Below are 14,019 nucleotides of genomic sequence, written 5' to 3'. Positions count from 1 at the left end.
ACTCAGATGATAAAAACGAACATTTGTTGGTCCTCACTGCTTTGGACCGTTATCAAACAGAACCCTTCATCAGCATGGACACATGTCCTCTGAAATGGTGGCTGAAGCATCAAGGTACACGTGACTCTTTAACAAATCTGCCATGTAAATATCTTGAGATGCCGGCTACAACTGTGCCATTCAAACGCCTGTTCTCACTTTCAGGTGACATTGTAAACAAGAAGCGGGCAGCATTATCTTTTGCAAATGTAAACAAACTTGTCTGTCTGAGCGACTGGATGAACAAGAAGTAGGACTAATTGGACTTGTAAGTTCTAAAGTTTTACATTGTTTTATTTTTTAATACAGGGGAGTTTTGTACATAATTCTACATTTGTAAGTTCAACTTTCATGGTAAAGAGATTGCACTACAATACTTGTATTAGGTGAATTGAAAAATACTATTTATTTTCTTTTTTACAATGGAAATGTTTGTAATCAAAAATAAATATAAAGTGTGCACGGTACAGTTTGTATTCTGTGTTGTAACTGAATATATTTGAAAATGTAGAAAACATCCAAAAATATTTAAATAAATTGTACTCTATTATTAACAGCATGATTACTCATGATTGATTTTTTTAATCGCTTGACAGCCCTAATAATATTACAAAAACCATCAACTCTCATGCTTCAGAACATAACTTGATCACCACACTTTTATACAGTATTACATAGGAGCAATATATAGTGGGCTGTTTATTTCTGCCTTTTGAGCATCCAGAACTGGTCACAGTCAAGAATCAAAATACTAAACAAGACAAAGTATTTGGTCTGTTTCATTAGGGCAGTTCCCAACTTGTAAAATGATGCTGAAGTATAGATAACTAATAACTTTGCCAACATACCATTTTTCAGACTGTGATCTTGCTGGATCTCATAAGCTACCTTACATTACCAGCAATTAATGAATTTTCCTCTCTTTCCTCACCTTTTCTTCCTACTCAGCATAGATTGTTCCCCAGACAATTCCTTGTTCTTATTTGAGTGAAAGCTGATATTTTGCTTCTGTTTTGCCTAGCCCCACCATGCTTGAAGACTAAACATTGGCTTGAGAATAGGAGCTTACCCCCAATGAAAAAGATGGGTAAAACAAGTTTTGCTAACATTTGTCACTTAGCTTTAGTTGCTAGAATTACAGGTGTTGTCCTTCTGCATCTCATCCCCTTCCCACAGTTTATGAACTTAATCAGTCATGCTATATATTTAATTTAGACTGCAAGCTCTTTAGAGCCAGAATCATGTCCTAGGTCTCCTGCAAAGCACCTAGCACCCTTTCTAAGCTTCTAATTCTTCACTTCTAGAACTGTTATAAAATATTTTTGAAGCATTTCATTTCAGTATCTAAACTAAATGTAAAATGCAATCAATAATTGCTTTTCTTTATTAACAGAGGGACTGGTCAGTGTTTCAGAATAAAAATTCTAGCAAAATTGCTCAGTATGTACTCCCAAGGAAACCAGAATTTTGGTCCACAAGAAATCTTCTGGAATGTTTGATAAAGATATAGTTCTTCACTTTTAAAAGATTTAAACTGGTAACACTGTGATAAGCCATCATGAATGGACCAAAATCATTTTATATTCTGTTTTGTTTTTTAAAATCATGGCTTCGAAGGCTAGGGTAGAATACTTTTGTGTAACACATTTCTAAGATAGTCTGTCTCTTTGTTAGAAAATGGTTTAGCTGATCTGTTTGAATCCTATAATAGCCAAAGAATAAGCTAATCCACCCCTTCTAAACTGCTGCAAATTTGCTTTTATAGCACTACAGAGTCTTCAAACAACGCACATATCTTTACACAATCAACTATGAAATATCTCTCAACATTAACTTTATATTACCCAACTATCATAAGAGGGTTTTTAAAAATTAATCATATTGAACCAAAATTCGTAAACTGTGGCTAATATATGGTCTCTATACTTATTCACTATCTTTCAAGTTTATTGTGAAATCAGTTGTCAACACAGAATCCTAAACAGGGAAAGTTAAAAAGGAGTTTGAACTTTAGCTTCTTTATAGGCCCATCTACACTGCAGTTACTACTTGTCAGGGGACCCTATTACCATACAGCTGTTTCTTTATTTGGTCATAATATAGTTTAGTTTTTAGTATAGACAAAAACATATTTAAGCCACGGTCACATCAAGCCTATATATAGCATGACACAAGGGCACTGACAACAGGGCTATTCCCCTCCTTCCACTACAAAATGGAAGAGATCAAGAGAAGAACGGTGGTGTTTGCAGAGGGTGTCTACATTCGCCATTCACCTCACCACCCCTTCCCCTCATCCAGCTTTTAAGAGGACTGTAAAGCTTTGCCAATTTGAGGAAGGGAAATTAATGATGCTGTGGCTACTATAATGTCTCCCTGAAATTCACCACAAAATATTCTATGCTTAAAATTTAACTTTGAAAGCTTCATCACTTTTAATAAAAGGCAGAGGCATAGAAGTTTTAAAAGAGCCCTTCCGATTAATCTAAAATATTAAAAAAAACCTTCATCCCAAGTAACAAGTCAACGTTAAATTGAGGAGATTGTGAATTTCAAGTCAAACCTCCTGATCAAAGGCAACCCCAATACACAGTGGGCAATACAAGCAGGTAACCTGCCAAGGTGGAGATCTCTTAGGACTAGTATCTAGGGGATGCTGACAAGGCAGCTCTTTTCTCTGCCAAGCCTAGTGGACCCAGCTGGATTGGGGAGGGCTGAGTGGACCTCTCCCGGCACACACAAAGGCCCCCTCGCAGGAGCACAAGGGAGGGATGGGAGGAACCATCCATCGCAGCGACCACCCTGGGCTGGATCGGGGAAGAGACGTGAGCATTAAATCCCTCGGATCGAAGGATTTCGGGGCTGGGGCCTTGCCAGGGAAGCTCAGCACTGGGGCGCCCGACGCTTCGGCACTGGCGAAGACAGGCGAACTCGGGAGCCTTGGGCTCAGCCCCGCGGGCGGAGGGACTGGGGGCGAACGGGGGCCAACGCTCGGGGGAGCTTAGCCCAAGGACAGGAAGGGGCGCTTGGGACTCGTACACCCCAGAGCCCAGCGAGCTGGGCCGAGAGAGGGGGGCGTTAGTGAGGGTGAAAGGGCACAGACCCGGTAGCGGGAGCTCAGCCCTTCGGGGTGCGGTGTGGCGAACGCAGCCCGGAGCCCTGCCCTCTACCCCCTCTCCGTTCCCAGCTCCCGGCCCCTCCGCCCGACCGGGCCCCAGGCTCCGGCCGGCGGGCCCCAGGCTCCAGCGCCCGGGCCCCTCCGCGCCCCTCCCGCGCGGCCCCACACTCACAACTCGCTCTTGCCCGATTTCTCCCAGTTCTTTATCCACTCGGCAGGGAGCGCCCCCGCCGCCGCCATCTTCCCCGTGTGGCGCCGAGAGCCCGGATGGGGGAGCGACGGCCCCGGGTCAGAGGGGACGGGCCGGCCCGCCAGGCATGACGGGAAACGGGCCCGGGGCAGCCTGGGAGAAGAACGCGCCCCCTCCCCCCCCCCCCGCTCCGAGCCGCGGCAGAACGCGCCGGAGCCCGCCTCGCCTCAGCGTGCGGCTGCCCGCAAACCTCCCCGGCCGGGCACCGCCGGACCTAGCGAGTCCCAACCCCCGCCCCCCCCCCCGCCAGATACTCCGGCAACCCCGGGCCCCCAGCAACCCCCCATCAAAGACATCGGTAGCACCGAACGCCTAGCAGCCCCCAAATACACCGGTAACCTCTGGCCCCCAGCGCTCTCCCCCCGTACGCCAGTGACACCCTGCCCCCCCCCATACACCAACATCACTGGGCCCCAGCAACCCACCCAACTACATCCAGCCCCCTGCAGTCCACCCACTGAATGCAGGGGTAAAACCAGACCCCTTGTAATTCCCCTTCTAAATACACCCGGCCCGCAGCAACTGCCCCCAATACATTGGGCCCCCTGCTATCCACCCACTGAAGGTCCTTGCAACACTCCCCAAATACCCATGGGCCCCCTGCAACCTTCCCTCAAAGACACCAGTAAACCTGGGACTTCACCAGTCTCCCCCAAATACACCAAGTCCCCTGCAGTCCACCCACCAAATACATCGCAATATACCAGGCCTCCATCAACTTCCCCAAATACACCGGGTCCTAAGTTGCTGCCCCCCCCCCAAATAGCAGGCCTGCAGCAAATCCCCATTCTCACATCCCCCATTCTCCAGTAACTGCCCCTCCCCAATGTATTGCAAACACTGGATGCCCAGCAACTCCACCAAATAAGCCACAAACACTGGGCTTCCAACAATCCCACAGTGGTAGCGCTGAGTCTGTAGCAACTTCCCGCTCATCTCTCCCTCAGACATCCCCATATCCCCTAGACTGACATCCATGCATATGCCTGTGACTTTACAAACTGACTAAAATAAATTTATGCTTAGATATTTAGCAAAAGGGCATCAATATGACTATCTAATTCTGTAGCTCTGTTCTACACATTTGTAACGGTAATGTTAATTTGTATAGCTTTTAATGATGCAGTTGCAGTCAAGCGATCCGAGGGCTTGATCATGGTGTGGATTGCACCCTCAGCAAGTTTGCAGATGACACTAAAATGGAAGGAGAGGTAGATACGCTGGAGGGTAGGGATAGGATACAGAGGGACCTAGACAAATTAGAGGATTGAGCTAAAAGAAATCTGATGAGGTTCAACAAGGACAAGTGCAGAGTCCTGCACTTATGATGGAAAAATCCCATGCACCGCTACAGACTAGGGACCGAATGGCTAGGCAGCAGTTCTGCAGAAAAGGACCTAGGGGTTACAGTGGACAAGAAGCTGGATATGAGTCAACAGTGTGCCCTTGTTGCCAAGAAGGCTAATGGCATTTTGGGATGTATAAGCAAGGGCATTGCCAGCAGATCGAGGGACGTGATCGTTCCCCTCTATTCGACATTGGTGAGGCCTCATCTGGAGTAGTGTGTCCAGTTTTGGGCCCCACACTACAAGAAGGATGTGGAAAAATTGGAAAACATCCAGCGGAGGGCAACAAAAATGATTAGGGGACTGGAACACATGACTTATGAGGAGAGGCTGAGGGAACTGGGATTGTTTAGTCTGCAGAAGAGAAGAATGAGGGGGGATTTGGTAGCTGCTTTCAACTACCTGAAAGGGGGTTCCAAAGAGGATGGATCTAGACTGTTGTCAGTGGTAGCAGATGACAGAACAAGGAGTAATGGTCTCAAGTTGCAGTGGGGGAGGTTTAGGTTGGGTATCAGGAAAAACTTTTTTACTAGGAGGGTGGTGAAACACTGGAATGCGTTACCTAGGGAGGTGGTGGAATCTCCTTCCTTAGAAGTTTTTAAGGTCAGGCTTGACAAAGCCCTGGCTGGGATGATTTAGTTGGGGGTTGGTCCTGCTTTGAGCAGGGGGTTGGACTGGATGATCTCCTGAGGTCCCTTCCAACCCTGATATTCTATGATTCTATGAAAAACTAGTTTGCTTGTGTTAAAAACTCATTTGATCCATATTTGTCATACCAATAGTTTGATAGCTATATTCTAAATCTATTGGAAAGAAAGAGTGGTCTCTTTATTTCTTAAATCTTAGGGCAAGTCTACACTACAAAATTAAGTTATGTCAACATAGAGCCACTGCAGTAATTAAATCAGTCTTTCATGTCTACATTACACCCCTGTCGGTGGTGCATGTCCTCACCAAGAGTGCTTCCACCAATGTAACTGTCAGTGTGGGGAATTTTGGGGCACTGACAGCTGGAGCCCCTCTGCGCTGGGCTGACAGCCCAAGCCCTGCTGTGCTGTCAGTCCCAGGCAGCAGAGCTCTAGTTGTTAGCCCTGGGCAGTAGGGCTCTGGCTGTTAGGCAGCAAAAGGTGTTGTAAGCACTGCATCAACCTTAATATATTGACCTAAGTGCTATGCCTCTCACAGAGGTGGAGTTACTAAGTCGAGGTAGTGGGCTACTTACATCGGTGGGAGCTTACAGAATTATGTCGACTTAAGTCGTTTACGTCATCCTAACTATAGTGTAGACCAGGCTTTATTCTCACAATTCAGACTTTAACATTTGAAGATTCAAGGATCTTTATTTTTTCTTTTTAAGCAAATGAATGAAGAGAAAAAGTGGACATTATATTTAACTTTTTTTTTTCAGAACGGCCAAAACATTTATACAAGATCTAAAAATACATAAACACTTTACTAATATTGTCCTTCTATGTAAGCAAAGTGCAGTGTGCCCCAATTTACCAGTTGTATCTTAACACACCACTCCTGTAAACAGCACAGCACTTGTGAGCACTTACAATAAAGCTAAGTAAGGTTCATTAAAGTAAGAATAAAGATTTAACAGGAAATAAGAGAGAGTGGTGGAAACAAGTGATTACAATACAAAACAAAATCATAAAAAAACAAACCAGAGTCTACACTTATCAACAGTTACCTTTCCTATCTAATAAAGTAGATTTCCTCTGCAAATTCAGTCCATTGCAGAGCTAGATGGTTTTTCAGTAAACAGGATCCAAACGTTCATACAATCATAGAAATGTAGGGCTGGAAGGGACCTCGAGAAGTCATCTAGTTCAGCATGCTGCGCTGAGACAGGACCAAGTAAACCTAGACCATCCCTGACAGGTGTTTATCCAATCTGTTCTTAAAAATCTTCAATGATGGCGATTCCACAGCCTCCCTTAGAAGCGTATTCCAGATCTTAACTATTCTTATAAAGTTTTTCCTAATATCTAACCTATATCTCCCTTGCTGTACGTTAAGCCCCTTACTTCTTGTCCTATCTTCAGTGCACATGGAGAACAATTGATCACTGTCTTCTTTATAAAATATTTGGAGACTGTAATCAAGTTCCTCCTCAGTCTTCTTTTTTCAAAACTAAACATGCCGAGTTTCTTTAACCCTTCGTCATGTTAGGTTTTCTAAACCTTTTATTGTATTTGTTGCTCTCCTCTGGGCTCTCTTTGATTTGTCCCCATCTTTCCTAAATTGGAACAGAATTGGACACAATACTCCAGCTGAAGCCTCGCCAGTCCCGAAGAGAGTGGGACAATTACCTCCTATGGCTTACATACAACATTTCTGTTAATACATCCCAGAATTATATTAGACATTTTGCAGCTCCATCACATTGTTGATTCATATTTAATTTGTGATCCACTATCCCCCCCTCAGATCCTTTTCAGTAGTATTACCATCTAGCCAGTTATTTCCCATTTTGTAGTTGTACATTAGATTTTTCCTTCCAAAGTTAAGTACTTTGCATTTGTCTTTACTGAATTTCAGCTTGCTGAATTAAAATCAATTCTCCAATTTGTCAAGGTTGTTTTTAATTCTAATCCTGTCCTCCAAAGCACTTGCAACCCCTCCCAGTTTGATGTCATTTCCAAATTTTATAAGCATACTATCTACTCCATTATCCAAGTTATTAATGAAAATATTGAATAGTACCAAACCCAGGACTGACCCCTGTGGAATCAGTTTGACATTGAACCAATGATAACTACTCTTTGCGTATGGACTTTAAATAAGCTTTTTGCCCACCTTATAGTAATTTCATTTAGAGCACATTTCCCTAGTGTGCTTATGAGAATCTCATGTGGGACTTTGTCAAAAGTCTTACTAAAATCAAGATATATCGTATCTACTGCTTCCTCCTAACCCACTAAAACAATAACCCTATCAAAGAAGGAAATTAGGTTGGTTTGGCATGATTTGCTTTTGACAAATCCACACTGGCCATTCCTTATTACCCTATTATGTTCCAAGTGCTTACACATTTGATCGTCATGAAAGCATCCTTCCTCCCCAAGGAGTTTCCTTAGTGAATGGATGCAGGGTGTCTTTTCCTACCCTCTGCTATACTGAAAATAGTCTTTTATTTCTATTTACAGCCAGGGCAAAGCTCTGTCTGGTCCAATATTCCTTTTTCACCTCTAAGAGGTTTTAATTGTTTAGTGGTGCCTTTGATGGCTTTCCGTTGATAGTTTTGGAAAGGAGCAAAGCTGTTAAATTGAGCCTTGCGTTACCTCACTGGCTGATTAGGAAGGAATGACAACTCCCTCTTGCTTGGATGGGCCATCCCCAATGCCCATTACCTGTTGGTGATTAATTTCTACTCCAGCTTACTTTCAATATATATAGATTGTTCCTTAAATATTTCACAATGATTATGAGTCTTGACAAGTTATGAGCTAGCTGTAGACATCTCACATGATATCCCTGTTGGATAAATACCCTGCAAAATATATATCTGGTGTAATGAGTGTGTCAGGTCTGAAGTGAGAGCTGTTTAAAGGAACAGGGGACTCTTTGCCTATGGGTCTTTGTGTCAGAGACCCATACCCCTAGGCAAGTCTGCAGGCCCAGGTCCTGAAAGGTTTATGGTGCAAATCAGGAGGCTTTGTGTGTGGATGCTAGGGGGCATTGGGCTTAAACCTCAGTCTGAACCCGGATTTACTATGCAGCGTAGACACATCCCCGAAGCCAGGAGGGAGTGCTTGGGAAGCAGTTGCCCTCTGACAGGAACCATTTCTCTGAGTAGACACTTAAACAAAATATCTTAAAGATAAGATATTATTTCTACAGGACTGAACAGTTTTTATATAGCATGTTCTTTCACAAACACCCTGCCAAACACAACTCAATCTCCTCTATTTTCCTCTTCAGTTCAGCCCTTCCCTTTGTCTGTCCTGTCTATATAGTTAATGTAATCCTTGATTGATTTTCCTGCTTCTGTTCCTCCTCTTCCATCTCCTTTGTCTACAGATCTGTTTCTCACCCTTCTTAAATATTGCCTATATAGATCATGTACCTGTGCTCAGATCCTTATCTGTATTTCATCTACACTCTGACCATTGCATTTCCCTTTTCTACGGTGTTCCCAGCTCTCAGCTCTCCAGTCTTTAAAATGTGCTGAATGCCTCTGCCCATCTCCACACACATTTTAAGAAATATAACCACATCACCCTCTCCTCAAAAAAATTTGGCTCCTTTCACTTACAAATCCAGTTTTAACATGTTCCCTTTCTTTGAAAAACTTCACTAATATTTGCTCCAGCCTCTTTCAGGGACCTTTCTCTTTGGTTTCCTTCCCACTCTCTCTGTTTATCTGACACCAGCATCCCACTGTCCCTTCACATAATCTCAGCACTGCTGGTATAAAGGTCAACTCTTCCACAGCTCCTTCTATCTGGAAGAGCCTTCCTGTACTCTGCATAGTCACATCAGATTTCTCCATCGCCTATGTGACACAGAGGCTCCTTTGAAAACGGTCTACTGTTCTTTGCAAACAACTCTTACCTCAGACCTGACAAACTCACTATACCAAAAACATAAGAATGGCCCTACTGGGTCAGACCAAAGGTCCATCTAGCCCAGTATCCTGTCTTCCGACAGTGGCCAGTGTCAGATGCTCCAGAGGGAATGAACAGAACAGGTAATCATCAAGTGATCCATCCGTGTCACTCATTCCCAGCTTCTGGCAAAATATCTCGCAGAATATTTATCCGTAAAGAGTAATGTGTAAGGTATCTCCAGAAATCTTGTAATTTATCAAGATTCATAATCATTGTGAGATGTATGCATGGGTAATGTTTAAGGAATAATGTATTTACATTGTATATATAAAGTATGCTTTATAAATTTGGAGTAAAAGTTAGTCACCAGGGGATAAAATTATCTTGGAGATGGTCCATTTAAGCAGGAGGGAGTTGTCACCCTCCCCTGGCTAGCCAGTGATGTGAGAGGCTCAGTTATCTAGCCTTGATCCATCCCAAGACTTTCAGTGAAAAACTATCAGAGACAAATGCAATCAATCAAAACCACTTGGGCATAACAAAGACATTATAACAGACAGAGAATCGTTCCGCCTATGAATAAAGACAAAAGACTGTTTCAGTATAACACAAGGTGGGGAAAGGCACCCTGTATCCTTTTTCTGAAGAGATATCCTCCGCAGCCGGGGTGTTCTCATGAAAAATTGGATCCTGAATCCTGTGAAGCCAGCCAGCTCTGCAACAGACTGAACCTACTTATTGAGCTTTGTATTGTTTTGTAGCTATTTGTTTCCATCACTCTCTCTTGTTTCTAGTAGAATCTCTAACCTTTCTTAAATAACCCTTCATTTGTTTTATTACAAGTGCTAAGCGTTATACAGGAGCAGGGGATTTAAGGTAAAGTGGTAAACTGGGGTACACTGCTCCTTTGGGGTAGATGATCTGGGGTTTCAGTGAGTGACCCAGTGTCAGAGGCTGGTTATCATAGGGGATTACTTCAAAGGGACTTGGGGATTTGGGTGCACCTACTGGTAACCTGACACCCTGCTAGGCATAGGCAAGATTGACTCATGTTAGAGGCAGAGGGTAACATGGTAATTCAAAGGTACCTTGAGAACCATCATGGCCTACACATCTTAATTTTTCCCACTCTCTTCTACTATTCATTACCTCTGCAACTGTATTGTATTATTCTATAAAGCATTTTGAGATGCATTTTTTGTGAAATGTTCTACTCAGTAAAGATGTACAGCACATGGTCCTTTAGATGTAGATACTCAGATATTTTAATATGTCAAAATTTACTAGCAAAGCAAAATGTTTAATATAGAATAATGCACCAAGTACATCTTGGCATAAATATATTATGGACACAAAAATCATCCTCTCATCCCAGCAGTCACAATCATATTTAATTTTGTTTTTTACTTGCTCGTGTGGTGCACAGCTGTGGCAGTAGGAACTATCATTGGTTGAAGTATGACACACTACTGAGTTCAAAGGAAGCTTTGTATTTTTGTCCTACACAGGAGCTTTTATAGTTAATTCCGCATTTCCTGATGAAGCATTTGTGTGCTTAAAGGAGATGTCATGGGCACCCTAGGACTCACATAAATTAATCAAAGACCCTGGTTAAGTAATAGGAATCGTCTCTTTCATCCAAAATTAACAGAAATATTTCCATTTCAATAAAAAACACTTATTCTCTTCAGAAAAATTAAAACCAGAACGGTTAGATTTTTGATGCCTTCTGATATTTTTTTAAAAAAGGAGGACTTGTGGCACCTTAGAGACTAACAAATTTATTTGAGCATAAGCTTTTGTGAGCTACAGCTCACTTCATCGGATGCATATTTTTAGAAATTGACCTTTAGCTTCCTAAATATTTGGATAAAATTAAACACCGACGAGAGAGAAAAACCTTGATTCTGGTAGAAGGCCACAGAATGCCATATTGCAGTTTTGTGTCACCTACTGTGCTTCCCTCCTATGTTCTATGAATAATGAAACAAACTGAATATTCTCTGTTGACTACAGTAAAAACATAAATAAATAAAAGTTCTTAGTTAGGCACTATGGTGACACTTGGATAAGAGTAGGAAACTGTTTAGTTTAAAACTTTGCAATACATTTCCTTATTAAAATCTATGCCTTACAGACAAAGATATATTATCCAAACCTCAGCTGCTAGGATCCAGGGTTACTGCTATCATATATCATCCAGCAAAGAAATAGGATGAACAATAGAAAATTGATGTTCTTGTGCTAGTTCATTTTATGAACAGAATAAGTATTTATTCTTGATTTACTGAATTGATGTTGATGTTGTAGCAGGATGCAGGGATCGTACCTTGTCTCCAGTGAACAAGGGGAAACACCAGCAGAGTTTTTTTCCTTCCCTTGTACAGATGTTCAGGAGAAAGGCTACAAGAGTGGTCATTCCATTAGCTCACAATCATAGTTATATGAAGAATAGTGAAAATAGAGAAAGCTTCTTCATTTTCCCATCAAAATTGTCTCTATGTGGCCAATACTGTCTGTAAAGGTATATATGGAATCTTTAACATTGGTGAATACAGACTATTGCTATGAAGCTAACCAGATGAAGGAGAGTCACTCCCAGGCAAATGATTACCAAATACTTCTTGTCATACTTTTTTTGTCATACTCAACCTCTATATCTCATCCTAGCTTTAGTGGCTCCAGAACTGGCAACCCATCTATGTAACCTTGTGGTATAGTCATTTACTAAAAAAAAAAAACACATTAACATGAGTTATTCGTTTATCACCAAACGCAGATGGGGGCAGGGGGCAATGCTAAATTTGTGCCAGGGCTGAGCCCCGACACGTCTAGGCTTCGTAGTTTAGCCCCAGCACCTCTGGCCTTGCTGCATCTGTTATGAATGTAAAAATTTGCTTGATTCCTGGCACCTCTTTCATTACAAATTAATCACTGGGCTGGGGAGGGATTTAGAATCTACCACATGAAGGGACTGGGATATGCAAATATCCTCTGCCTGGAAAGCCCTCCCAGACTCCTAATAGAGCTAGGAATTTATTGATAAACCCCAGACTGTTACGCAGAGTACCCACAACACTGAATATAGCAACAAGAAGAATTACAGCATGTTCCTCAAGTTCTCCCACCAGTGGGACCAAATGACAGATCTGATACGTTGGAACACCAGGAAACACCAGATTAATAGTCTTTACCTTTCCTCAGGGTTTTGCAGTTTTAAGACACAGTTACCACAGCTAACAATTCTTCAGGCTTCCAAATTTCCACAAAGCCCCAGTCCCATAATTTAATATGTAATTTACCCCACTGCACAGAATTATGTTTACGCTATGGAATATAACTGTCCATGTTTTGTAAATAAATGTAGCTGGTGTACCTTAACATCACATCAAGCAGGGATATCAAAGATCAGAAGGCTGGATCCAGCCTGCATGCCGTATCTATGTGGCCTGTATGACATGCTTAAGTTGTGCAGAAGCTAACTTTTTTTTTTTTAGAGTAAGGTTCTCTCCCTCTTGTCTGCGACTGCAGCTATAACACTCCAAACCCGAACCAAGTGTAAACTCATGTCATGATGTCTGAGTCTGCAGACAGCCTGAAACAATGTCTCAGGGTGATGAACTCTCTTGTCCCCTATAAAGCTTTTCAGAGTGCCAGCTCTAAAGCCCAGTGATCATACTTCAGTGTCAACATTAACAGTTCCAGCACATTTAACAAAAAAGAGGCAAAGCTCCTGGGAGGTGGAATTAATAGAACAATTCAGCTCATGCTCAGGAAATAAAATTAATTTGATCAAATCAGAAACCTTACTTTGCTGTGGAATGAACTATAAAATAGCTTCACAATTCCCCTTTCAGATTGCTTCTGATTGGATAAAATATTATTAACCAGAGGCGACGCATAACTGTTGATAGGGGGAGGGACAAATTTAAAGGTTTGGCCACACACACCCCCAACAGTTCAAGTCATGCCCCCAACAGGCAGACCATCCACCCTTACACACAGTCTCCCCTCCCAGAAAGCAGCAGCCCCTCCCTGCAGTGCCCAGCTGTTGCCTCTCCCTTTGGGGTACAGATTGCAGTTCACCGGGACTCCAAGGTCACCTGACTGGCTTAGCTCTGCCTGCTGTCCACAGGGAGGGGGCCCAGCAGCACCATTTGACTGAGCAGAGCTGGCTCTGAGTCAACAGCTCAGCCCCAGTCCTGCCCCAAGCCCCTGGAGGCTGGGTGGTTTCCAGCCGCGGATTCCCCCTCCCAGCTGGGGGCTCCTGCGCATTAGTCACCCCGTGGCCCTGGTTAAATCCTCCCTGGGTTCTTGTGTGAGACCCAAACAGACACCAGGGCAGGGGCTCAACCCCACTGACCAGCAAGTGACCCCACGGCAGGTCCAGCTCTGCAAGCCTCAGGCAGGCAAAAAATTTGCCTGCCACACATGGCCCCTTTGGCCCAACTGGAGGATCAGTGCCAGCATAAGTCAGGCCTGCAAAGGAGGAGGACAAAGGGGGGCTGCTCACTGTTGCTGGCGTCTCTCTTTTGAAATAAACTACTCTGCACTCATATATTTTGAACCCACTCTCTGCAAAAAAAGAAATAAAAATATAAACCCTGGCAGAAGTCTGCGGGACACCTGACCCCATGTGACTCTCCCCTTGCATCACCTCTGTTATCAACCCATTTTAGCCCAAGTGGTTAGCCAATATTTGGGTCA

The 14,019-nt window shown here is 43.2% G+C and overlaps 1 protein-coding gene across 2 annotated transcripts in view; it reads right to left on the bottom strand.

Annotated features, from left to right (window-relative positions):
* THOC2 (THO complex subunit 2) overlaps window positions 1-3,442 on the bottom strand; it is a 110,967-nt gene extending 107,525 nt beyond the window's left edge. For both annotated transcript variants that reach the window (XM_073361291.1, XM_073361292.1), the window contains exon 1: window positions 3,330-3,442. In XM_073361291.1, coding sequence (XP_073217392.1) covers window positions 3,330-3,397 — 68 coding nt within the window. In that variant the 5' untranslated portion in view covers window positions 3,398-3,442. The remainder of the gene's footprint in view (window positions 1-3,329) is intronic.
* Between the last annotated feature and the right edge of the window lie 10,577 nt (window positions 3,443-14,019).

Source organism: Lepidochelys kempii, chromosome 9 (assembly GCF_965140265.1).
Source record: "Lepidochelys kempii isolate rLepKem1 chromosome 9, rLepKem1.hap2, whole genome shotgun sequence".
Taxonomy (NCBI): domain Eukaryota; kingdom Metazoa; phylum Chordata; order Testudines; family Cheloniidae; genus Lepidochelys; species Lepidochelys kempii.
This window is presented reverse-complemented; position numbering and strand designations above follow the sequence as displayed.